The following is a 25,339-nucleotide window of genomic DNA, read 5'->3' on the forward strand; positions in this document are numbered from 1 at the left end:
TTATTGACCGACGACTAAGGTTTTACCTAGAAAAACTCGTGTTTATTTTTCTTAGTAATATAAAATTTTAATTCTCTTGGAATTCAAAAATATTCGTGAGACGGTTTAGAATGCGCCTTGTTTGCCACCATTACGGTAAAGCAGCTTGCTTTACGGTAGTTGCGTCATGTGAAAACGCGTTTGCGACACTTGGCAAACGAAACTGGCTTTAGTCCACGCACTGGTCTCCGTCAATAACTTATAGTAATGGTATAACTTGCTTTTCGATCAACCTAGCCTAAAATGAGCGTTTTTGATTTATTTCGTGGCTTCTTTGGAGTTCCCGGCGGCCATTTTCGTGGGCGAAGGTGAGTTAGACGCTAAAGTGACAGCTGCTAACAATCAGCTCGTTAGTACAAGTTGCCAAACATTTCAATTTTTGGGCTTCAAATGTCTATATGAAGCCTTTTTTATGTCATTGTGTCTTACGTAGCGAATTCATCTCTATTCGGTCAGTTTGGCTGCGTACATGGTGGGCTAATTCGCGTAGAATTTTATGTACCGGCACACTAAAAAAGTGTGCTGTCACAAAGTGAACGTCGAGCTCTCACAAGTTGTTCCAGTGAACCCCCTTGACGTTATTTGTTGTGGACATTCGTGAAAATTGGAACAACACGTGTTGTAAAATATGCTTTTCATCGCCCTTATTAGAAAACTAAAATTACAAAAGTAACTGAAACGTTTAACAGTTGGACATGTGTATTCTAAAGGCTAAGGGCAAATTAAGTTCAGTTGTAAAGATTAAACCACATTTTATGTTCATTTTTAAATTTCACCAGAAAGCTATATGGTTTGCCATGTCATGAAGCTCAGTATAGTTTGAATATTTACTATTCAGTGATAGCTGAACAGCTGTTGTTTTTTTTCCTGTCAATACACAATACTTGTGGAAATGGTTTTATCACAATTGTATCTCCTAATCTAATTCAATAGCGAACCCTTCTTTGATCCCATGACCCGCGATGAGGACGATGATGATGAAGACGACGGCTTCTACTATGATGGTTTCCAGGGGCACGGGCAGGACCCCTTTGACAGTGCCTGGAAATTTGGCTTCAGCTTCAGTCCCAATGGGATGAGAATCCAGGAACCTCCTTCGTTTGGCCATGTCCTGAGGGAGATGGAGGAGCTTTTTTCCCAGCTGGGTCACTTGGACTCACATTCACGTAAAGCTGACGTTTTAAGGGTTGAAAATTGGAAATATTTGCAGTTGTGATGGTGTCCTATCATTTTTTTTTTTAACTGTAGGGATTCCCAGCATTGCGCCGCCGCCACGTCAGGAGGGAAGTCACAGATCCAGCGGGAACCCACTGAGAGATTTTATGCTTAAATCTCCTGACAGTAACGGACAAGGGAGAAATTATCACCGTCCTTCCGATGAGTCTCCACAATTCCCAGGCTCTAACCCTTTTTCTAAAGTAAATGACAAGTCCATTCTAGCAATTTTTTTTATATATATATATATTTTTGTACAATATGTCAACTAGTCTTTCTGTATTCAGTTCAATGATTTCTGGAGACAAAGGCAGAAAATTCCGGATGAGGGCTGTAAAGAAGACAGAGGTGGGTGATTTTTAATGATCCTTAATGAGTCTTCACGAGTGTTTTTGCTTTGTGTGATGAACTGACATTTGCACAAGCAAGCGTCAGTGACTAAGTGGGAAGGGAAAAAAAATTGAGTTACTGTGATGCCGTCGCATGGGGTAAGGAGAGCTGCAGTAGCTGGTTCCTGAATGAGGCAAAAAGTCAAACACACAAGCTAACTAGCTAGCAACTAGTGTGAGAAGCTAGCATAGTAGGTAACATCTTCGCTCATCAAACAGCACAAATAAATGATTTTCATTTTTCCAGATCTAGACTCTGCTGTGTCGGCCGGTGGTTTGGATCAGATTCTGGCGCCACCCTCTGACCAGGTGCCGAGTCAGCAGCCTCGAATCAGGTCCTTCTTCAAGTCCGTGACTGTCACCAAAGTGCTGAAACCTGACGGGGTAACGATTAGTTGACTAGTTAGCGCATATGTTGACATCACGCATGACCTTTTTTATATATTAGCACTTAGCATAAGTGTATTTTGCGTTTGCCTGTCAACAAGACGATGGAAGAGCGGCGCACGGTCAGAGACGGCCGAGGCAATGAGGAGACCACATTGACCCGCTCGGGAGGCCCTGGTGGTCAGGAGGGATCACAGCATCATACCGGACCCGCCCTACCGGGTCCGTACACGCACAGTCGCATGACATGCCTATTTAGAGTACAGTGAACCCTCACTATTTGCAGGGATTAGGGAACAATGATGCTCTTCAAAAATCTAAATTGTCCCGCCCACACGTCCATTTCATCATTTGTGCTCCTTCTAATTTAAGCAGTCGTTTTGGGTTTTTTTGTTGTTGTTTTTTTTTTTTTTTATATACAAGTTTCCAAATTTAGTTGCGTGCCTTAAGTGTAGTACCCCGTTGTGCCACAAGATGCAGGCCAGCACTGAGCTCTACTGGAAGAGATGCAGCATGTAATTAAGAGCAAGAAGCGCCGTTCCCCTTCTAAGCCAACAGAGCAGAGAGAAATGTGTGAGTAGTGTTGCACTATTTGGTATTGGTTGAATTTAGGTGTTTAAAACTATACAGTTTCCACAGTTTTGGTATTGGTATATGTCTTTCACACGATATCGTCAAGCTAACTGGCTTTTGTTAGATGAAATTGCATGCTTTAGTTGAGTACGTTGGATGTTCACATGTACAATGTTTAGTTCTCAATTTTTCACAGCAGTTTGACAGTAAACTTCAACCTGCAAGAACGAACGGCTTGAAGCAAGCATGGAAAACTGAGAAGAGGTGCTAAATATATATAAATATGTTTCCAAGTGTGAGGGGATAAAGCTACAGGTAGAATTAAAAAAAAAAAAAAAAGGTCTTCCAGTAATGTGGATTTTCACCTATTGTGGGTGTGTCTGAAAAGTGTACCCCTCGTTCACAGAAAAATTTGGTGAGGGTTCACTGTACCGGTGTATTTGTGTACGAGCTGTGCTTATCTGCTACCTGGTCTCATTTCAGGTTCTTCATTTTCAGACATGCAGGATGATGACAGCAACTTCTTTTCAAAGCTGTTTGGAGGCTATAAATGACTTGATTGCTACACACCCACAATTTATTTATGTTGTAGAGTTGTTAATTACACGCTGACGCTGAAAGGTGAAATAATATTGCCGCATAATCCCTAATTATTGCATTGTATTTATTTTTGTATTGCCTCCAAGTGTTTGAATAAAAATAAATAACGTCGACGTTGTCAGAACATCTAAAAATAGATGCCGCCGTTGTGATTTTTGTGGCTTCGTCTGAGGTTTTTGATTTGTTTTTAGAATTTTCACCGCAAGCGGAATTGAATGCTCGAGCTGGAGGTTAGCCACTAACATGCTTTAGGCATCGCGAGTGAAGTGATCATGAGAGGAGCAACAGTCGGGCTCAACTGCCAGCAGGTGAGGACACTTTTACCCGAAACAGCAAATTTCTGGTTCTGGACAGTAAGGTCTCTAGTGGCATATACAGAATATCAATTTCTTTCTGTTTTCAATCTAGAAATGAAATGAATCTCAAATATCATTCAAGCCTGGCTGCTAGCAAGGTGTTAATGTGGCTTTCTTGTCAAATGTCAGTTTCATTATGTCTTTTTAGACATATGCCAAAATACAAATAGTCTATAAATGATTTTAAAACTGCTTTAAAAAAAAAAAAAAAAAGTTACTGTCACATCAAATAAAATATGGTGGAGTCGCCTACGCCTTCACATACTTTTGTCAGACGTTGAAAACAGAAGACCTAAATCAAAGTCTCTTTTTGACATTTATTTGAAAACTGCACAAAAGTGTATGCATGGCATTTTCAGCAAGCAGACCACAACCATGTAAAAAAAAACAAAAAAAACATGAACGTTCCACTATTATCCATCCATCTATATAAATATGATATGACACATATAAAAAGATAAAAACAAGACAATTATTTTTTCTTCTTCAAAACGTTATAAAAGAAACGTGAGCATTGATACATTGAATTCCTCCTAGTGGGGTGCTTGTTTGATACGTGGAATAAAAAGGAACAGTACAGTACAAATACTACACGTATTCACATTATCATAGCAAGTTACTTTTTTTTTTTCTTGTAGTGTAATTATGTATTTACATAACAAAAACCTCATACTACCCACTTTCTCCTCTTTTTCGCCTTCATGAACACCAACATCACAAATGACCCTGGCCAGCTCACAGCGGTGTTTGATAAATAATAAATATTACGAGTACGAATCCAAGTTCCAGGGAGGTCAGTAAAATGGCAGCCGTGCAGCGAAAATGTTTCACTCGAAAAGGGACGACGTCCAGGCATGCATCAACAAGAGTAGGATGGTTAAAACATTCTAGAGCAGTGGTTCTCAAAAGTGGGGCCTGCAAAATTCAAAACATTTAATTTTATTTTTTTTTTTAAGTGCAAACCTACTTGTGGGTCAGGTCAGACAATAAGAGCAATTACTACTCGGTACCTTCGCATTGGACCAATTAAAAGCTCTGACTGTGATGTACTTAGCTACTCATGTTGTGTTAAGATGGTACTAAAACCCTTGGTATTAGGAAAGCGGTCATTTTTTTAGGGTAATATTTGTGAGATGAATTTGAAGTAGTATTTTGGGATGTTTTTTTTGTATATTTACAGTTGGTTTATGATATGAAGTTTTCACCTGCATATTTGTGATGCACTACTCACATTCAACTTTCTATTTGCTGTTTTTGTAACATCGAATATAACAGTACTGTTTTGGCGCCATCTTATAGAATCTTGGTGCCAAGTATGTTGAACTTCATTTGGACAGGTTATTGCACGAATAAAAAAAAAAGAAAAGAAAAAAAAAGTAGTGCTTTGTCACCATCTTACACAATTCAATTGAATTGGATTAGCTCCTTTTTGAACAGTTCTTTAAGTTGAAAAACAGCAAATAATTCCAATGGCATTCACGTTATGCTTATTTGCCATTAGGATCGTCCCAAAAAATGTCTCCCGTGGACCCAAAAAGTTTGAGAACCCGTGTTCTAGACTGGCTCGCTTGCGTCCTACTGGGGCTTGTCCGTCTTGTGCGCGGTGAGGAAGGCCATGCCGTGGGTCCGGAAGTGCGTGTTGAGGTCCGACGCCTTGTCGAAGCGCCGGCCGCACACCCTGCAGATCAGGTTGCCGTCGGCGTCCTCGCCCAGAGCCTGAGGCGAGCCGGCGCCGGCGTGGGGCGAGCCGTCTGGGGACGCTCGTCCGGCGCCGCGGTCCGCCTCGCCCTGGGCGTCTCGCACGCGGTGGGTGATGAAGCGGTGTCGGCCCAGCGAGCCGGCCGAGGCGAAGCAAACGCCGCACTGCAGACACTGGAAGGAGGCGGTGTCGGCGCGGTGCTGTGGGATGTGGCGCTGGAACTCGGCGCCGTCCTCTGTGGAGAAGCCGCACGGCACGCAGCGGAACACGCTCTCTTCCTCCGGCTCGGCCGAGGCTCGGCTTCTCTTGGCGGGGACGGCGCCCACTTCCTCGCCTTCCTCCAGGGTGTTCTCCTCTTCATCCGCTGGCCTGCCTCCGGGAGCGCCGCCCTCGCCGTCCTGCTCCGATGAGCTGCCGGGACCTTCGGCACCCGTGGCGGCACGCTTCCTGGTCATCGGGGCTGCCTGAAAGGACCAGATCGGATTGCAAAAAGGTTAGCGCTGAGAATACCCCTTTTCACACAGTAGTACTTTTCGCTATCAAGTTTGTTGTACTAGCTTTATAGATGGCAGTGTGGATGCGTTGCCTGGGGCAGACGAGGAGCAAGGAGAACCAACTCACCTGGCCGTCGCTGCCTCTGTGCTTGAGCCGGATATGTTTGTCCATCAGAAAGCGGCTACCAAAGGTACGTTTACCCTCCGTGCAATACCTGCCACGATATTTCATAGAAATTGGGACTGGTTTTAGGGTTGCTCAATTATGGAAAAAAATAATCACGATTATTTTGGCAATAATTGAAATCACAATTATTCTAACGATTATTTTTTGGTCCAAAACTAGAAAATGTTTACACATTTAAAAATATTAAGACCAATTTAAAGAACACAAATTTAAAGTATGCAAATTTAAAGTATGCAAAGTTGCAGCAAAATTAGACCTCTGCGTGCTCTGGTTTGTCAAATTGACTTACTGGCAATGGAAAACCCTTTTGTTGCCCTCATGAATGACTCTCTCGTGGCGTCTCAGGCTAGACGACGTGCTGAAGTTGCCCCCGCAAATGCGACACGGGAACTGCGGCAGTGTGAGGAAAAAAAAAAAAAAAATGGTGTTAAATAGATACGTCAAAATATGGCATGTTGGCAGCCATTTTAAGGCACCTTTCCGTGCTCCATCTTAACATGGCTGATATAGTCTTCGTTGTCGGTAAAGACGCTCTGGCACTGCGGGCACGTCCACTCTGTGGGGGCACCGGGTGTGCCCCCCGCTGTCCCCGAGCCGGGCCCCTCATAGTCTTCGTCTCCATCATCGTCGTCTTCATCCTCATCTTCGTCGTCCTCTTCCTCCTCCTGATCTCGCCCCCAGTCCTCGCCGTCCGAGTTGTCGGGCTTGGTGGAGGGTTTGGCCTTGGGACCGGTAGCGGGGGCGGCGGCAGCGGGGGTGTCGGAAGCGGCTTCCTGTTTCGCCGCGGGGCCCCTGTGCGCCGTCTGAGCGGCGGGATGAGTTCAGTTTACTCAAGTTGGACAGTTGCACAAAAGTATTGTTGTACTTGGCATAGAACTTAAGACAAGGAATCATGAGGGGAAACCTTGCCAAGGCCGATCCAAGCAATATAATGTTTGCCTTTGTTGACGCCACGCTCCTTATGGAAGGCAAAGAACGGGCAACACTTAAGGCGCAACATGCCTGTTTGCTTTGAAAGCGCCTACATAAGAAGAGAAGTCACCAACCTTGATGTGCTCCATCATGGAACCTTTCTGCGCGTAGAGCTTGGTGCAGTCGGGACACTTGAATACGTGCACCTTCTGCTTGGCCAAATGCGTGTCAAAGTGCATGTAGAGCAGGGGCTTTTGGGTGAAAACCGTGTCGCACATCACACACTTGTAGATCATCCTGAAACGAGGACAGCGCGATTAGAGCGACGATGACAAAACGTGGAGGAAGCCAAATACTCATACTTGGCCTGTCCGCCCGTGAGCGCCGGGTGCTGCGTGCTGATGTGGCTCTGGGCGCTCGGCGCCGACTTGAAGGCCATGGGGCAGCTGGGGCATTTGTGGAACACCTCGCAGTGGGCCGTCTGGATGTGAGACTTGATGGAGTTCAAGCCGCCGAACACCACCTGGCAGCTCGAACACCTTGGACCGAGAACGCGCAGGAAATTGTTGGCGGGAATAGGATCGAGCGTCAAACGAACGGCAGGTGGCCGCTATTTTTTATTTTGGATACGCGCTTACCTGTAGCCGATGCGCCTGGCAAAGTGCAGACAGGCCTCGTACAGGTGGGTCTGGAAGCTGGCCGGCCGTGCCACGCCCCCGCACTCGGGGCACACGTGGGGCGTTCTGTGCTTGTGGATCCTCTGGTGGGCGGACACGGCGCACGAGTTGGGCAGCATCATGGGCGGAGAACACTGGGAGCACGTCTGGAACATCAGAGAGGAATGGAACATAACGTCAAGTAGAATTTCAAGAGTTGTAATAAAAAAATTAAAAAAAACGTGAGACGTTGCTAAGAACAGTTAGTTAGCTATAATTATACAGTAACCACTCATGACTTGGTGGGTAGGCTGGGTGAAGCTCCAAAGCCACATGACATTTTCTAATTTAGGTAGCTTCAATATTCTTGATAGACAGGAAAAAAAAAAAAAAAGTGCACGGAAAAAAAAATACTTGCAGCTAGGGCTGCTAATTATGGGTGGGGGGGCGTTATTTTGGTAATAATTGAAATCACGATTATTCAAACAATTTCTTGTACAAACCAAGAAAGCGTTTATTTAAAAAACAAAACAAAAAAAACCCTACAATTATGTAAGTTCCTTTTGGACCAAACAGAATTTATAATAACATATTTATAAGATTTATATATTTATGTTGGCAAAAACTTGAAGTTGGAGCGCAGCTTGTGCACTGCGCAGTAGGACGATCATTTATTTTTTGGTACAAAACGAGAATGTTTACACATTTAAAAACATTAAGACAAATAAAAAAAAATAAACACTAATTGTGTCAGTTCCTTTTGGACCAAACTGAATTTATAATAATATATATTTATAATAATAATAATATTTATTTATTTATGTTGGCAAGAAAACTGGAGTGCATCTTATCCACTGTGCAGTAGGACGATAATTTATTTTTTGGTACAAAACAAGAAAACGTAACATAAAAAACAAAATATTAAGACATAAAATTCTTTGAAACATTATACTTATGCTTAGTTCCTTTTGAATGAAACATTTTATTAGTTGTTTTAAATTTAAAAAAAAAAGGTGCCAATGTATAAATTTAAACAACTCAAAAATTAGTATTAATCTTTTTTTATGATTATGCTGATTTTGTAATTGTGGAGTGTCATAATTGAAATTGTAATTGAATTTCCATTAATTGCACAACCCCACTTGCAGATTTAATCATGTAAACAATATTTTTGTTGAAATCCAAAATTGTTGGGACTTTTGTAGCGTTCAACTTTCAAGGTCCAAACAATTTTATGTTCACCACAAATTTTCTGTGAAAATTGGCCTGTGAAGAGATTTTGTATGTGTGTTTTGTTTTATTTGGCTTTCTGGTCACGTGACCTCACCGAATTTGGCGCCGCTCGGATCTGCTGGAAATGCGTGACCAGCGCCGCCTTGCTGGAGAACTGCGTCTGGCACTCCAGACACTTGTAGTTGTTGTACTGCAAGTTCTCGGCCTTCTTGCAGGGCAGCGGCATCAGCGCCTGCGGGCCTTGAGGGGCGCGGCGCACCTGTCGGGGCGGCCCTCCGGCGGATGACGCCGCTCCGTCCTTCATCGGGCTGGAGCCGGCGGCTGACGAGGTGGCGGCGGAGGGGGATGAAGAGGAAAGCACGCCTGGTGGAAAGACAGGAAGTCAACTGTTAAAGCAGAGGTGGGCTTGTTTTATTTACTTTTTTTTGGGCCTTCATTATTGTGTAGAAATTGACGCATTAGTTTAGCCATTTTTTCCCCCTAAAATTGGCTAATTATGTTTATTCATTTTTCTATTTATATCATGAAATAATTGGTTAATTTATTGTAAACTATCTAGTGTGAAATAATGGTAAAATTATAGACAATTTTACATATCGTCATTCGCCACCCTCTTAAAATTATTTTTTTGCCTAAATCATCACCTCATGATGCAAATGGTTACTTTTTTTTTGTGACTCCTGTAAAAATCTGAAAAAAATGACTTGGGCAATCAGGGTTTTTCCAGGCTCAAATTGGGGCGGAGGTGGTATCATCCTGACTATGATGGGTGTTTACCGATCCCAGGTATCTGATCGGTGCCATCTTATTTTAAGGTATGGGTACTCATGGCAGTGACCGATTGCGGCTGTTTTCGGATCAGGGACAAGAAATTAGAAATTCTATGAATACAAAGTTGCCATTAACTTCACGCAATTTTAAGGAAAAATAATATATTGGGATATAACAGTCTTCCTTTAAAATCATCTGTCATTTATGGGTGGGAATTTTATTGGTGGTATCAGTATTTGGTATCAATAGCGGTGACTACTCAAGAGTTGCAAATCAAACATCCCTAATTCTGACCATTCACCATAACGTGCATGTATTCTGTAAATTCAGCAGACTTGCTTTCATTTTTGTTACAGGCAACATGTAATTCTATGTTTCAATAATAAGAAAAATAGTTCCAATATGACTATTATGTCATTCATTTTCAGTCACTTAGGCTGGAGGTGGTGAGTAAATAAGTGGAGGTGGCCGCCTCTCAATTTTGTACACAGGAAAAACCCTGGCAATCATTTTAACTTGGTGTTGATACCTACTATATACCTAAGGTGGTTATATTAAAAAAAAAAAAAAAAAAACTCAATTATTCGAGCGTAGTACCCCCAAAGTTCCCCGCCCCTGACACGTGTGGCGTTTTTGTGCTTACTACCGACGGGCGTGACGTCCTGCTGTCCGATCATCTGCTCCACGGTGACGGGCCTCATGACCAGGTGCGAGCACTGCATGACCAGGCCTCGCTCCTTGTGCTCACGGGCGTGCAGCAGAAGGCTGCACTTGTTGAAGAAGGCTAGCCGCTTGGCGCAGTGGTTGCACGTCACCTCGATGCGCAGCGAGCGCCGGTCGTAGTGGCGCGCCAGGCTTCGCTCCAAGGCAAAGGCGTCGCCGCACTCCAGGCAACGGTAGCCGGACGCCGGCAGCGGGAGCCCCCACTCGGGCGGCGGTGGCGCCGACAGGTCCGGCTTGTAGCTGGGTAGCAGATTCTTGCTGTTGAGGATCTTGTTAAAAGCCTCCACGAGGCTTGACTGGCTCCGGGAGATGACGGCGCCCGTGCTGTTCACGATGGAGGCAGGCTTAGTGGAGTGGGCGGTGCCGCCTGCGCCGTTGGGCGACGCCTTTGCGGCCGCCCGCACGCCGATCCCGGAGAATTTGGGCGAAGATGCCGTGGAGGGCAGCGCGGCGGATTTGGTGATGTTGACGGCGGTGACTGAAACCTTCGCCTTGTCGGAGGTGGCCATTTTGTTTTGCACTTTAGTGGCGGCGGCGAGCATGACGCTGCTGGCGGCAAGCGTGGACACCGGGAGGGCGTTCAAAGCGCTAACGTTCTGCTGCTGGTCCGTCTTTTGAGCTTTGTTTGCCAGCGCCTTGCGCTCGCTGCCACCTTTTGGGTCAGGACTTTTGCCCAGGGCGGCACCCTTGGGAGCCACCCTCGTCACCGTTCTAGTGATGCCCCCCGTGGACGTCTTGATGGTTTTTATTCGGACTTTAAGGGGCCGCGAGGGAGCCCCGGGGGCGGCCGGTGCAGCGTCTGCGCCGTCAGGGGGGACGGTTTTGGGCTTGTCCTCGTCTGCCTCAGTCTTCTCCTCGCACGCGTTTTCTAGCTTGTCGGCGTTCCCATCCGCCGCTTTGTCAATCCCGTTCCCCACCTCCATCTCTTCCTCCTCCTCCTTGGGCTCCCTCAGCTCGGACGAAGGTGGCGTGGAGGCCACGGCGGGGCTGGAACACCTCTTGGCGGACACCGCTTGAGCGGTTGACTTGGGCGCCTCCGGTTCGGGGCTCTCCGGCGAGTCCCTCTCCTCGATGACGTGCTCCGGCGGCTGCTTCTCCTCGGGCTGTGGGGTCTCGCTCCCCGCAGACACCGACTGGGGGGTCAGAGATGCCCCCTGAGGGGTGTACCCCGGCTTGGGGTGTGGTGGAGGGGACGATGTAGGCTGGGTTAGATCCTTGTAACGACGGTTCATCTGAGTGGAAACGGGCGAGTCTGGGTTCTCCTGGATGACCAGTGGACTGTCCAAATCTGCGTCGGAATCCTCCTCTGTTTCCTCCTCCATCTGCTGGTTCTGATAGTCGGCCATTTTGGGGGCGCCGTTGAAAGGCTTGGCGTGTGACGAAGGTCCTGAAAGTAGTGTTAATTTCGTCAACGAAAACTAAACAAAACTAATTTCGTCAACACACATTTTTCACCGGACTAAAACTATGGACTAGACTAAAACCCACATTAATAAACAATAACTGAGACTAAAGCAATATGCATTTTCGTCGACTAATGAACTAATACTGCACTTAATAAAAACTAGTCTAAAATCTATGGACATTTTAGTTCATGAACAAAACGAGAGATACTTTCTGATTGTTTATTTTTCTTTTTTTTTTAATCTTGTCTGTTAATCTGTCACGTCGGTGACACACACCCCCTTTCAAATCTGCACCTAGCGAGTGCAACATGCACAAACGATTCACGGTTAAATGTAAAAAAAAAATAATAATTAATTAATTATAGTTATAACTTAACATTAACATTAATCCACGGCTATAACGTTCCAACAATAATCCAGCCGCTAACTAATGCTGTCTGACTTACTCGCATAGTAGCCACTGTAATTGTGTGTGACGTTGTTTTTTTATCGAAGAGATGAGAGAAAATTTTATGTGAAATAGTTGTGAAAATATACAGTGGTAAAATGATTGTCCTGACTAAATGTTTACAGTTTTTGTTGATTAAAACTAGATGAATAAAGTTATGTTTTCTTGGAGTAAAATTAAAATTAAAATTCTAGATTTATATTAGACTAAAAATGGACTACCTACATAAAAATGGGATGAGGTTGACTGTGATAAAAACTAAGTGTGTCTTTAAGTGTGACTAAAACTGAGACTAAATTTTAAAATGGCGGATAAAATTAACGCTTACCTGAAAGAGGCTTGGCAGGCGGGAAGTAAGTCGGGGCCAATCCTGCCGACGATCCGGAAGGTAGAGCCGCTTTGAGGGCGTCTGCTCGCTCCTGCCCCGCTTCTTGCTGCTGCTGCTGCAGGAGCTGCATCTTCCTCGCCCGGCCCACTGGATCGCCAGAACCGGGGCCCAGCAGAGGCTTCAGTCTGTTAAAAATGTTCCCTCCCTGTTTGGTGGACTTGGCTGCGACTGCACCCGCGCCTGAAGTTTCCGCTGACGCTTGAGGGGTGTTTAGGGGCCACGGGGCCCCATTTGACTGGCTGACAGAGAGGGTGGTGGAGACGCCGGACACCCCAAATCCGTTGTGGTTGAGGACGTCCGATTCCGCCATTCCGCCAAGACGAGGACCCACGTCCACCCCGGCGATGACGTCAATGGCGTCGGGTTCTGTGTCTCCGTCATCTCCGCCCGCCGCCGTCTCGGCACGCACTTTGTTTTTCACAATTACACTCACGATGGACGTGTCCCCCTGCGGGTCCGACGGGCTGGGCAACCCGACCGCGTTATCTGTCTTCCCCAGAGGTGCCCCGGTGGGCCCGTGAGGTCCCTCCGCTTCATCCGGCGCAGACTGGATGGCCTCCTTGGCGTCGATGTCCGGAATGTCAAACGCTGCCAGCAGGTCATCGAAATCTGGGGTCTTCATGTCCCCCATTACGGGATTAACGCCTATAAAAAGGGGAGAGAAATGAAACTGACAGTCTTCATGCCAGCGTCGCCCAACCTTGCAACTTTCGCCCTACTTAGATCCGTGATGGTGTTGACATCTAAAACCCTGGACTGACCACAAGCCAATTGCATTGCACATGCAAACAAACAGCCATTCAATGAACCTTCAATCAAATGCATTTTTTTTATGTGGAAGAAAGTCAGCATACATGGCTAAAACACATACAAGTACCGGAAGATTGTAAATACTCCTCACGGGAAAGCCATGGATCCCAGGTTCGAACCCAGAATGTTTGACTGCTAGCCAGACATGCTAACCACTAGTGCACCATGCTTTATCAATTTTATTTAGTTTAACTCAACAATAGAATAATAATAACGGCTGTTGGACAATTATCTGATGTATTATTATGTTTTTATTCTTATTTTATTTTTTTACGTAAAGGCCAGAGTGACATCGGTTAGCATTAGCCAGCTAGCCCGTTAGCATCCAAACCCCTCATTCGGTGCACATTTCACTTTGAATGGAACGCAAATACGGCTTCTTTGTTGGTTTAATACGTGTCGGACGCCAAGATCATTACTAACGGTGAGGCTGTCCGAGCGTAGCCGCCTTGCGTCGCTGCGACATCGGCCGCTAGAGCCCGATCGACACCCCCCACCCCCTTTCCCCGTCGGAGGACTGGTGGCTCGCTGGCCAAATAGACGGAGAAAAGAAGGGGGTCACCGAGCTAACAGGCTAGCCTTCGCCATTTAGAGAAAAAAATACTACAACCAAGGGATGGAGTGACAGTCATTTGAAGCCGTCGACGATGTCGTGACGTGAAATTGCCTGGGTGAGGATTCTCGAGTTGATAAATGACGCGATTTGGATTGTTTACCTGGATGTGCGATTTCCGACTATCCTTAGCTCGGGTTGCAGCTGAAAACGCAAGCGCTTCCCGTCACGTGACGGCGGCTTTCCAATCAGGAATATCAAAATGCACCAGACCGCATTGTTTGGACTTGTACTAAAATAAATGGAAGTTTATTTAATGTTTACTGTACTGGATTTACATTAACATATCATTCTAGCACTATACACTGCATATACGTTAGCATCACACGGACAAATAATGACTATAACAAAATATGGTTAAATATCCTTGTGTCCTGTTACAATTTAATTTTACTATTGATTTGTAATCTTTTTTTTTTTTTCCAAAATTGATTTTATTAATGTGGAAAAACAAGCAGTGCATCTTAATATAGAGTTATTCTGTCATTATTAATTACACAATATATCAATATGATATGGCATGGTGGGCTGCTCATTAGCATGTGCATGCGTGGGTTTTTCTCTTGGGAACTGTGGCATACACAAGTCAACTGCCATGGCCCCAGCTCACCAGCAAACCAAATAAGGAAAACTGCCACAGAAAATGGATGTTTGCTTGTTTATTGGGGTGCTTTAAGTGTCACAAAAAGGATGGTGGATAATATTACTGTGTGTTTAATGGTAATCTTTTCATGTCAAAATGTTTGTTGGCTCTCATTTCTTCTTCTCGTCATCTTTTTTGGCATCAGGCTTGCTGCCCGTCTGAGAGGCCAGGGAGCCCATGGCGTTGCGGATGGCTTCGTTGTTTGGGTCCACGCCGGGCAGGTTCTCCAGCACGCTCTGCAGGAACTCTGGATCCTGCATTACATCGTAGTCATCTTCCTCCTGAGTATGCAAAAATGATGAGTTCATCTGTATTTGCATTAAAAAAAAAAAAAAAACGGTAAACAACAGCCTTGCTTACCTTGACAGAGTCTGTAGCATCCATTGGAACACCTGTGTCCATCTCGCTATACTCTGTTGCATGGCAAGATGTTTAAGAAAAAAAAACAACAATAATAAAAATAATAATGTTATTGACTCCTAGAATAAGACACCTCAACCCATCTGCAGCTGAGTGTGATCGACGTGGTGCTGACCTCCTCCGGCAAGGGACATCTGCATGGCGTAGGCGATCTGCTCCTCCTCCGTCATGCTGCTAAAGTCGGGTATCACGGCGGCACCCGTCTCAGGCTGAGACACGGACATCTTCAGTAAAGCCTCGTCTGATTCTGAAGAGGGAGAACGGTTTGTTTGTTTGATGATGTGTTCTGCTACTCTATTAGGGCGCTATGGGCCATGCGTACCATCTACTGCGGGCATGGGCACACTGCCCTCAGCCACGGATGCGGCTGCGGCTCTGCGGGCCTCCTCCTCCTGTCTCTGACGCTGCTCCTCCATGGACACACGCAAGGCCTACAAACATTGTTGGGACCTTATCAATGGATCACAGGTATGTTAGGGTCATTTAGCCCTGCTTTACAACAATTTCACTTACGCCTTTATTAAATAATAAATAGCAAACATGAATAAGCATTCAATACAAATAAAGAAACACATCAGTAAAAGTGCGACATTGTCGTGTCGTCTTACCAGGGCGAGTTCCGGGTCAGCACTGGGGTCGACACCAAACTCAAAGTCGCTGGCGCCGAGGCCCATCATGGAGCCGCCCTCGCCGGCCAGGATGGGTGAGGAGAGCAAGGCGTCAGCCAGGCTTGGCCCCGGGGGCACTGTGACCAGGTGAGAGCCTGCGCCCTCCTTGCCGTTTAGCGTGTTGATGAAGGCCGTCAGCTTCTCTGTGTTCAATTCCTGAATCCGTACGATAACACACCTTAAGAATAGCATTTGTACATAACAAAAAAGTCCCTAACTTTCTTGTAAAAGCCACTGCAGTTACATCAAACGCTCCTCACCTCCTCTCCAAAGTTGATTATATCAACATTCACCTTCTCCTTTTTCAAACGCTTTGCCATTTTGACAAGCTGTACCCCACACACAAAAAAAAGATGACTTGGAGTCAGTTGTGATTTTGAACAAGAAATAAAAACAGACAAGAGTAGAACTCACTTCCTTTTCGTTATCCTCCACGGGACTTCCCACAAAGGCGATGATCCGCATCTTGTGGTTTTTGCCTTGGCGATGCTTTAAAGCCAACTACACGGAAACACAAGCACATAGTCCATTTAGTTGTGGTGCACACTCACCCACACACATACTGTAGTTATATTCATTTTGAACAGGATACACACATGAGCCACTCGAATGCCCGTGCAGAAGCAGATGTTCCCTCTGGGTTGGACAGCATGAAGTTTGGACAAGATGCGTCCAGAATCTGGTGTCAGTGTGGTCAGCACCTCACAGTTACTAGGGCAAATAAGCTAGCTCAGTTACAACCACTGTATGTTTTGCAAGCCCCCTTCAAAAAAAATAAAATAGTTTGGTAACAGTTAGGGGTTTCTTACTTGGCCATGGTGATGAGGCCCACGTTATTCTCGGGGTTGCTGCGTGTTTTGGAGTGGCAGACGATGTTGACAGCATCTTGCTGAGCTTGCAGCCTCGTTGGTAGAAAGTCACCATTTCGCATATACTCGCTGTTGTCCACACTGATGACGATGACAAACATAATTTTATGAGAACAAAGTCAGATATTTCAGGACAAATAAGAACAGATTAGATTTCCGAGATTAGTCATGCTACTACTGTGAGATTACGACTTTATTCACGTCAAATAAGGTAATATCTCGACGATTTCACAATTTTTTATTCCCGTAATAACTTTTTCAAGTTGGCCCCTTTCGAACTTGCTAAGGTTAGCAAGTGTGTTATTATTCACGTTTTTTTTGTTTTGTTTTTTTGGTCAATGATTTGATGTTAAGCGTTAGACTACGATTCATACGGCAAACTCTAAAATATAGAATACGTACGAATGTTACGATAATAGTCAAATAATGATAACGAGTGTTAGCTACTAGCGTTTGCTAAGTGACTCAGCCGCTGCTAGCAGTCAAAACCAAGAATGGCATTTTCTCCGCCGTTCGTCATGGATATTAACACGGAAATTAACACCACTTGTTATCGTTTATTCACTGTTCATTGCGAAAGGCGTTTGACGGGGCGAAACGGGTTAAGCTAACAATAATGTGCTACTTACCAGACCATAGTACTTTCGAGCACCATTTTGGAAACTTCTTGTTGTGATTTAAGCGACGGTCTTATAAGCTCACAGCCCATTGGCTGACAATTGAACAAGGCCTCCTATGATTGGATACAGTTTCTAATGTCTTTTTTTTTGTGATTGGTGGATGAGCTTGCCATTAAGAACGTCACTGGTCTAACAAATGACATGAAATAAAATTAAAATTAGTGGAAACTACAGTCCTTATATATTTTGGGACTCAAGTTAATTTTTAAAGAAATATGTTGTATATTTTGTGACTCAAGTTAAAAAAAAAGATTTATCAACAGCAATTTTATTTCCACAGGATTAATTACAATGCAAAACAGAGAAAAATGCCATACAATAATAAGACACTGTAATAAATATTTTGGTCCATAAGGTACGTTCTAAAGGATAAAATAGTAATCCACCCAAATAATGATTTTTCTCATTATAGATGTTATAGATGAACTGATTTATTATTATTATTGCACCATTTCCAAAGCCTGTAAAATATGAGCATACAAAACATTTGCATTGTAAAACACTATAAATATCATCCTCAATGTTATTTTTTGTACAGTATACTGTGTAACCAGGGATTAGGTACTATGTAACCAGGTTCTGTGTACCATCAGAGTATTAAAGTTGTAAACACACACTGGAATGAAATATATACACAATAGAAATTAGACATTACGATCATAAATTATTTTCAATGTACATATCATTTGTGATGGCTCTGATTGTGTCTTGGCACTTTTTCATGTCGATTTCTGGTGGTTTGGTCCATCCATTGAACAGGGTGGCATTTCTCCTCCCAAAGCCATTCAGTAAGTCTTTTTAAAAAATGCGAAATTGAAGGCGAAAACCATCCTTGGTTGCAAGTCAAAGCATTCTATTGGGAGTAATATGACGATGTGGGAGTCCAAAATGAATCAAAGTGCAGTTGAAAACTGTTAAAAAAAAACTTGGCACCGCTTCAATGAAGAGTTTTCATCAGGTCTTTCCATTCACCTCTTTGGATTTAGGGGTTTCCTTGATACCTGTACAACAAAGAAATAAGAAAGTTTATCAGAGAATCTGGGAAATAATACAGTAGTATAGTGATTCGCTAACTGTTAAAGCAAGTAGCCTCTGAAAAAATACGTGGCCTTCAATGTATTCCAAAACATTTATGTAACGTTATTGTAACATTATGCCGTGAACATCAACATGAACAATGTACTTAAATGTAGGAAAAGAAAAAGCCGTATTTAAATAATTATCCATTTAAAATGTAAGTCTTCTTAAAAGTACTTAAAAGTTAAATACATACAACTGAACAGCAACGCTGCTGCACTAGAATAAAAACAAAGTTTAAGCGAAGGTAACATTATGCACCGTTTGAACATTAACTCGCTGATTTTTATTTTTTGCATGCCACTGGTAGGAGCCATTTACCACACTTTGAGAATCACTGCATTAGAATACGGCTTACAGACCTGATTAAAACATTCCAACACTCTCTGACATGCTGGAACATGCCGAAAGCTCTTGATGCAACAGCGCACAGTACAACCATCGTCACATTTCCAGTTCTTACCATTGTCCTGACCCGCATCCTCTTTGCCCGCTGATGTTTTCTCATCCTTTACTATGGGCTGCTGGTTCTGATTCTGGTTCTGGCTGCTGCTCTGTCCTGCCAGCTGAGCTGCTGCACTGTCTGACTTCCTTAGAGTACTGTTGCGCCTCTTGGATGGCGATGTCTTCACTAAAATACAAGATGAAAATTTTGTTTACTGTAAGAAAACTAAATGTTCCCCCCCAAAAGACGCCGCCTTTTCCCGCCAAGAAAAGCACAATTAAATGACAGGGGTTGTACTGCATGGCTAAAAGTGTAATAAAGATCTTGTTTTTGAACGTCAATATGACAAATAAAAGAGGCCTCCGCATCTGCAGTTGAGTAAACACACAGATATTCTCGCCATTCTTACATTGGACTTTTTTGAAGACCGTGTTGCACATGAACTTCTGGAATCGGTCGGCATAGAAATCCGGTCTGTGCACCGACACCGTATCCTGAAAGAGTGGGAATAACTCAATGGGTTTCTTCAATCATTTGAAGAATTCTTGAAGGACCGCAGGTGCAAACGTTACCCCGTCTTGAACCAGAGACTTCCACGTGTGTTCCAGCATCTTGATGAATCTGCAAAACAAGGTGTAGGCGTGTCAGGATTTTTTTTACATTTTAATTAAGTACAGTAAAAGTATTGCTCACCTGTATGACTGCAGAATGTCAATGATACCAATGTACACCAGCAGTCTCTGGCCTTTGGCGTTTCGTGCTGGAATTCCTCCCGTGCTGACAAACCAAATAAGATTAAAGGACTGAAATGTTGTAGAACGAATTCAAAACGTAGAATGTAAAATATGGAATATCCCCGTCCAAGTGTATGGGAAATTTCCCTAATGGAAAAATGTGCAATTGTGCGACCGCTTGACATGCCGCGACTTCACACTCACGGGTCGTGACTTCCGGGCAAGCCGGTACCCCTGCCTTCCGCCTGGATGGCCTCCATGGGAGTGCTGTACAGGAACTTCTGGTTCTGCGGCTTCCTCCTCTCTGCTGCCTGCTCCATTTGCACCGTCTCTCCGCCGGCCTGATCCACCACGTGAATCCCGAGCAGGAGGCTGTAGTCCATGATCTTGAAACTCTGCAAGACCTGGAAAACAAGAAAGAAAAACAGCATTTAGATGGATGGTGGTCGTGTAGGGTTGCAAAATTTTGGCAGTTTATGTGCTCAAGTCAAAGCCATGTCTAATATAAAAATATGGCTTCATTTAATCAGGCCATAGCATTGTCGAGCGATGAGTCAGAAGCAAGGAGATGGGGTAGATGCTTTACATTCGGACTTTTTCTCTCTTAGTACAAAGATAAATTGCAATCCAAGTTTACTGGAAATTGTCCACTCTTTTAGTACCCCATGGCAGCATTTGACCCCTCACCAGGCAGTCCCGTTGGACGGTCTTGCAGAAGGCGTTGTACATGTCGGCATCCAGCAGCATCCCGTCAGGCATGTCCTGCAGGAAGTCCAGGTCCTTGTAAGTGGGTAAGGCCTTGGCCCGTTCCTTGGTGGAGGCCCGGCGGTGGTACGTGGAGCCCTTCAGGTCAAACTTGAGGTGCAGCTGGACCGAGGAGGGCAGCAGGTTGTTCATGACGACGATGCGGATGTTGGTGCCGTTTGCCTGGATGCAGTAGAGACCGTAGAACTTTGGTAGCAGGGTCCGCTTATTCTGGTTCAGGTTCTGGAGGATCGGGAGAGCATTGGGGAACCGTGCGTTACTTCCAATTTCAGCGCTTTGTGCTTTCACTCTTTTTTTTTTTTTTTTTTTTCTTACCATGAAGTATCCAGGAAGGAGCTTCTGCAGAAACTCGGCCTCCTTGCGCTGAACCGTCTTCATGATGAACTGGTCGTCGTTGGAGAGGTAGAAGAGCGACCCGCTGGCTCCCGGGTTGGACAGCTCGATCAGGTCCTCGCTACACAGGGAACACTGAGAGAACAACATACTGTAAGCTAAAATAAAAAGTGTTTTTTGACAATAAAATGGCAGAAATCAAATATACCATGTAGTCATCAGGCTGGATGCAAAACATCTCCCTGAAGTAGCGGAACGCGATGGGCGCGTAAGTCTTGAACCTGAAGTCGCCATAGTGGTGCGCCGGCGTGTGGCTGCTGCCTTCACTGCAGCAGTCCAAACAAAGAAAAATAGTTCTCTACAAATGTATATATTTTTTTTAAATAAAATAATAATATATCAACGTTAGGGATGTAACGATAAGCGCAATATCGTGATAATGCAAGATTAACACTGCCACAATATCATCGTCGTCATGTTCACGATATTTAAATGCAACACATCTGTTCAAAAAGTCGTGTTGATTTCCATTTGTCCAGTTCTAGCACCCTCTGGTGGCTATTTTTTTTTAGTGCAATTTAATTTTGACTTGGGATGTTTTGGCCCTTCTATGTTTCAAATCTACACTAATTATCAGATGAAGGGGAATGTAATATGCCTGTGAAGCAAGTCAATATGTGGAGGAACTCAATGTGTGCGTGCATTAGTAACATAATAATAATAATAATAATAAAAATAATAATAATAGAAATAATAATAATAACAATGTGTGGGTTTTTTTTTTAGTATGAGCTCTTTTTTTTTTTTTGACAACATTGTGACCTTTTTTAAATATCACTAACCTCCCCTCAATATTGTGATAATTATCATATCGTGACCTTCATATCGTGATATCGTATTGTGACATTTGGATATCGTTACATCCCTAATCAACATAGAAATGTAAAGAAATTTTATGTTCAAATTTATTCGACATTTTAATCAAAAAATATATTTAAAATTAAATTAAAAAATAAATAAAATTTGTTAAAAATTACATTTTTTTAAAGTATAATACAGAAGAGTATATATAGTGTTTTTAAATACTTCTCAAGTCAACTCATAAGACCTCTGCTCGACTTGCAGACACAAACAAAGCACATTATCCTGCCTAATGACATTTGCTATCATCATCATGGCTTCAGGCCACCCACCCGGGAAAGTAGATACTCTCCACCTCTTCGAAGTCCTGCAGCAGCACATCACGCTCTGACTTCTGAGCCAAGCTGCAAACCGTGTGCGTGATTCCTAGCTGGATGGCGCCTTGTAGAGCCCACGAGGGCGTCTGGAAGGTAAACACGTGATGTTGGCATGTATATCTTAGCATTTTTGGGGTCCCCAACACGACCCCCTCACACTGTGTAAGTTACTCATCTCACCTTTTTGTACACAGTCTCCCCCGTCTGATCGACTCCGCGGTGGCCGATCGTTTTCTTCACAACGGGAGCTGGACTAATTCCTGGAATCTAGAGGTAAGGACAACATAAGCATAATTTGGAATTTAGATTAGACATCAATCAATGAATAAAATCAACATTATTTCGAGGTATTTACATCTGAACTGGAGACAACACAAAAAGATTAATCTATGCTTTTTTTTTTTTTTTTTTTTTTTTTATTCCTTAGCATTCAACACAGCACGATACTTGAGCCATTATTTTTAGTTTCATTTGTTTGTTTTTAACTTGACTGTTTTATTATTTTTATTTAAACTCGTGTTACTCCATAAATAAAACTGAGTTGAGAAATGAGTTTAAGGAAACAGGAAAACCAGAGAGCTGGCTTGACGAGTGGAAAAAAACCAACAAAAAAACAACAACACACAATTGCGAAGCTGAGGTGGCAGCTTTTACAGACCCCATTATACTAGTTAAAGGCATGAATCGAGGAGGTATTGGCCTGACGCTGTGTCTGTTTAATTTTCAATTACACATCTATTATTCAAACAATAAACATTAGGGTTTAGGGCCTGTGAAGACTACATTTTTACTCCAGCTAGAGAGTTGTCGATGGTTGGAAAAAGCAACAATTCGGGAAGGAATTGGCCTCACGGCTGCACGGTTACTTTTAGGGGAGTGTATTGAATGGGGGTGGGGGACTTTTGCATGATAACATCCTGTAGAAGCTGTTAAAGCTCCTTAAAAAAAAAAAATCTTACCTCTTTCGCAGCCTCAGCGGAATCTGGTGACAGACGGGAAAACAATTTTACGGTGTTTTTATGAATAGAAAAAAAAACTACACATTTTCGCAATGGCAGTGTTAAAAGTGAAATCATATTGTGCAGGAGTGTGGCTGGGCTGATGCCCAAACATGCAGACACACCTTGTTCACTTTTAGCCATGAAAGGATCACTTGTACAAGACACTACACAGCTTGGTCCATTCCATTAAGTCTTTAAGGAACTTTTTACAGATATCCTTTTTATATTTATTTTCGGCCTGGTACTTTTTAATTGTATGATGATTTAAAAGTCACATCAATGGAGTTTTACAGAGGGAAAAGACACGTTATATTTTTCCTTTCAGCGTTAATAATGACGTCAGACTTACTTCCAGGGTGATTCTGGAGCCCCTGCGGCTCCTCCGGAACTGCGGCTGTGGCCATTCCGAGACTTCTCACTTTATAAACACGCCGATGGCCCGAAACTAACTAAAATAAGGAGGGAAACTAAATAAACTGTCAAATCATTCTGATCGCAAGCCATATTTTACGGCGTAAAGCTAATGCTGTCATTGTGCGTTCGTAAACAAGGAAGCAACGCGGAAGTTGTCGACATTCGTCGATAAACCAGAATGAAAAAAAAATTCCGGTGAAAGTTTTACAGAATAAAAATCACAACAATAAAAGCAACCCAAACAAACTCAGAAGTGTCATTGCGCGAGCTATTGTACACAGTAAAGGCCTAAAGTCGATAGATTGTTTAATATTTTTAGTTTTAATACATGTTTATTATTTAAAGGCATGGGCGCGTTCAAATAATCTTTTATTTTGAAGGTCAAAGGCTGAAATAAATTATGTGTGCGTCCAACTGCTCTCTTGACGAGCTCTTCAACGTTTGTCAAAGAAACAAGGAAACTTCGTGGGTCACCGTGGAAAGTTATTAAAGTGTTTATTAAACTTTCTGGTACAAATTTCCATCCAGCATAAACTGTAAACAACATGACACGTCCCACTGATAACTTTTGCCATGAAAACAGGGACATCTCGTGGACATATTATAGATTGCAGTGAGAGAGTACTGTGATTATCTTTTATTTACTTAAAAAAGCGCGAAATATGACTTGTTTTGTAATACATGCATGGACTTGGGCAAAATCAAACCCTCTGGTTGGCTGAAAACACCTCTCCTCTTCTTAATACCTGTAGAAAAATTAAATCATTTTTTGCAAGATTGTTCCTCATTTATTTCAAAACGTTTCTGTACCTTTCACAAGCATTTGGGTCGAAAGTGAAGTCAGGCTCAGGGGGCATTGCGGGCGCGATGTACCCCGGCGTGGCAAGGTAGTCCGGGTTTGGCAGCTCGCTGTCAAAGCAGGTCCAGCGTTCGTCCCCTTGCTTCCTGCAGCACTCGTAGTGCGCCGTCATGGTTCCAAACTCCTCGATGCAGAACTGTTCCAGCGCCTGTTTCCACTGACCACAGATAAACAGTACATGGATTGACCACAGAGTGTCATCTGCAGGTCACAAAACCCTGACTTCAACCCCACTGTTGATCGCTGACGTTTTCTTCTGTTGCGTTTGACTCACAGCTTGCCTGGTGCAGCAGAGTACGGCGGCCTCCCTGTCCTCTCCGTCCAGACTGCAGCACTGAGCGTACCAGGACTCAAGTCTATTGATGGCCTTCCCGCGCCGCCTGAAGTGTCCCGACCCCCTCCTCGGGAAGAAGCTCTCCGGGTACCTGGGGCGACCCTGACCTTGGCTGCAGATGGCCTCCAGGTTGAGGGCCGTGGGCCGGGCCGGCGGGAACGGCACATCGACTTCTCTGGACTCCACTGGAGAAACAAGAAAGATGGATCATCCTGAAGGTACTTTTTAATTTGATGAGAAATTGGCCTTACCTCCGAGATTTGCTTGGGAGACGATCAGAAGGATCCCAAACCCTTGAAGAAGTCCAATCCAAGTCATGGCTGGAGTGAGTGAATGTGTTTTCTAGCAGTTTGTTTGTAGTAATACGTAGATCTGAAATGCAGCAAGTTCACAGGCAGGCTGCTTATATTCACCCGGGGGAGGGGCCCCACTTTTCTGCTCATCCCTTGAGAGGATAGTGGGGGGCAAGTTTGAGGACATGGGAGACAATCTGCTGAACATACAAAATGCCAACAAATGGGAATGGGAATTGATAAGAATTTAATTATTTCAAATCCATTGATCAGAATTTAATTATTTCGAATCCATTATGAGTACTTCTTATCGATTCTCATTGACTATCGTTACGTTCCTGTTGTGGATGCTACTTTTGAACAGAAAACACCACACTCATCAAAATCACAACATAAATGATAGAGGGTTAAATGGTCATTTTTGCCTCACTATGTTGGAAAAGTTCAGAACCAAAATATAGTTTTGGGGATGAATAATAATAATTAACCTTGCTCTCGCAAGATGAATTCTAAGTGAACAAAAATAAATAATAAATATGAAATGTAATGTAAAATACATTGCCTCGTAACATTTTCGTATGCTGTTGAGCGAATTAAAAAAAAAATTCTAAAAATGTAAGAACTATACCAAATGTAAAATGTAGAATAAAATACTGGACAGTGAATT

The 25,339-nt window shown here is 43.6% G+C and overlaps 5 protein-coding genes and 1 non-coding gene across 13 annotated transcripts in view; 1 reads left to right on the forward strand and 5 right to left on the reverse strand.

Annotated features, from left to right (window-relative positions):
• Positions 1 to 132: 132 nt before the first annotated feature.
• Positions 133 to 25,339, forward strand: part of hax1 (HCLS1 associated protein X-1) — a 26,985-nt gene continuing 1,778 nt past the window's right edge. The window contains exons 1-17 of one of the 5 annotated variants that reach the window (XM_077507082.1): positions 133 to 347; positions 973 to 1,205; positions 1,288 to 1,457; positions 1,542 to 1,602; positions 1,891 to 2,027; positions 2,132 to 2,252; positions 3,087 to 3,146; positions 3,395 to 3,511; positions 5,061 to 5,751; positions 5,816 to 5,943; positions 8,956 to 9,140; positions 14,688 to 14,827; positions 15,026 to 15,430; positions 15,574 to 15,717; positions 20,523 to 21,864; positions 21,966 to 22,044; positions 24,322 to 24,597. In XM_077507082.1, the coding sequence (XP_077363208.1) occupies positions 283 to 347; positions 973 to 1,205; positions 1,288 to 1,457; positions 1,542 to 1,602; positions 1,891 to 2,027; positions 2,132 to 2,252; positions 3,087 to 3,146; positions 3,395 to 3,438 (891 nt within the window). In that variant the 5' untranslated portion in view covers positions 133 to 282 and the 3' untranslated portion in view covers positions 3,439 to 3,511; positions 5,061 to 5,751; positions 5,816 to 5,943; ... (5 more) ...; positions 21,966 to 22,044; positions 24,322 to 24,597. Of the gene's footprint in view, positions 348 to 372; positions 491 to 972; positions 1,206 to 1,287; positions 1,458 to 1,541; positions 1,603 to 1,890; positions 2,028 to 2,131; positions 2,253 to 3,086; positions 3,317 to 3,394; positions 3,512 to 5,060; positions 5,752 to 5,815; positions 5,944 to 8,955; positions 9,141 to 14,687; positions 14,828 to 15,025; positions 15,431 to 15,573; positions 16,559 to 20,522; positions 21,865 to 21,965; positions 22,045 to 24,321; positions 24,598 to 25,339 lie in introns of those variants that run through there. The other 4 variants (XM_077507083.1, XM_077507085.1, XM_077507084.1 and 1 more) reach the window with 4 other exon arrangements.
• On the reverse strand, positions 3,863 to 14,090 carry znf687b (zinc finger protein 687b). 3 transcript variants are annotated; one of them, XM_077507052.1, is made up of 11 exons: positions 14,003 to 14,090; positions 12,417 to 13,121; positions 10,155 to 11,621; positions 8,835 to 9,103; positions 7,490 to 7,674; positions 7,214 to 7,390; positions 6,986 to 7,148; positions 6,416 to 6,742; positions 6,229 to 6,329; positions 5,880 to 5,967; positions 3,863 to 5,722 (listed from the first exon to the last, which is right to left on the reverse strand). In XM_077507052.1, exons 2-11 carry the CDS (start codon positions 13,105 to 13,107, stop codon positions 5,135 to 5,137), a joined length of 4,056 nt encoding a protein of 1,351 aa, XP_077363178.1. In that variant the 5' UTR covers positions 13,108 to 13,121; positions 14,003 to 14,090; the 3' UTR covers positions 3,863 to 5,134. The 3 variants fall into 3 exon arrangements, with proteins under 3 accessions (XP_077363178.1, XP_077363177.1, XP_077363176.1); XM_077507051.1 differs by lacking the exon at positions 14,003 to 14,090 and adding an exon at positions 13,897 to 13,980 and having other exon boundaries at positions 10,158 to 11,621; XM_077507050.1 differs by lacking the exon at positions 14,003 to 14,090 and adding an exon at positions 13,897 to 13,980.
• Positions 6,797 to 6,933, reverse strand: LOC144008213 (small nucleolar RNA SNORA13). Its single transcript, XR_013280730.1, has one exon. It is a non-coding gene; the product is annotated as a small nucleolar RNA SNORA13 (small nucleolar RNA).
• Positions 14,544 to 17,221, reverse strand: psmd4a (proteasome 26S subunit ubiquitin receptor, non-ATPase 4a). The gene is made up of 10 exons (XM_077507081.1): positions 17,129 to 17,221; positions 16,440 to 16,580; positions 16,227 to 16,341; positions 16,045 to 16,131; positions 15,891 to 15,959; positions 15,571 to 15,786; positions 15,285 to 15,393; positions 15,078 to 15,209; positions 14,903 to 14,955; positions 14,544 to 14,823 (listed from the first exon to the last, which is right to left on the reverse strand). Exons 1-10 carry the CDS (start codon positions 17,206 to 17,208, stop codon positions 14,653 to 14,655), a joined length of 1,173 nt encoding a protein of 390 aa, XP_077363207.1. The 5' UTR covers positions 17,209 to 17,221; the 3' UTR covers positions 14,544 to 14,652.
• LOC144007420 (phosphatidylinositol 4-phosphate 5-kinase type-1 alpha-like) lies at positions 17,432 to 23,511 on the reverse strand. 2 transcript variants are annotated; one of them, XM_077507073.1, is made up of 13 exons: positions 23,122 to 23,511; positions 22,731 to 22,753; positions 21,952 to 22,038; positions 21,727 to 21,857; positions 20,742 to 20,859; positions 20,516 to 20,668; positions 20,123 to 20,422; positions 19,640 to 19,839; positions 19,395 to 19,478; positions 19,274 to 19,322; positions 19,111 to 19,195; positions 18,720 to 18,887; positions 17,432 to 18,180 (listed from the first exon to the last, which is right to left on the reverse strand). In XM_077507073.1, the coding sequence occupies exons 1-13, from the start codon at positions 23,174 to 23,176 to the stop codon at positions 18,134 to 18,136; spliced, it is 1,500 nt and encodes a 499-aa protein (XP_077363199.1). In that variant the 5' UTR covers positions 23,177 to 23,511; the 3' UTR covers positions 17,432 to 18,133. The 2 variants fall into 2 exon arrangements, with proteins under 2 accessions (XP_077363199.1, XP_077363198.1); XM_077507072.1 differs by having other exon boundaries at positions 22,731 to 23,511.
• On the reverse strand, positions 23,657 to 24,932 carry ecm1a (extracellular matrix protein 1a). The gene is made up of 4 exons (XM_077507092.1): positions 24,631 to 24,932; positions 24,320 to 24,564; positions 23,997 to 24,202; positions 23,657 to 23,932 (listed from the first exon to the last, which is right to left on the reverse strand). The coding sequence occupies exons 1-4, from the start codon at positions 24,695 to 24,697 to the stop codon at positions 23,926 to 23,928; spliced, it is 525 nt and encodes a 174-aa protein (XP_077363218.1). The 5' UTR covers positions 24,698 to 24,932; the 3' UTR covers positions 23,657 to 23,925.

Source organism: Festucalex cinctus, chromosome 19, assembly GCF_051991245.1.
Source record: "Festucalex cinctus isolate MCC-2025b chromosome 19, RoL_Fcin_1.0, whole genome shotgun sequence".
NCBI lineage: Eukaryota > Metazoa > Chordata > Actinopteri > Syngnathiformes > Syngnathidae > Festucalex > Festucalex cinctus.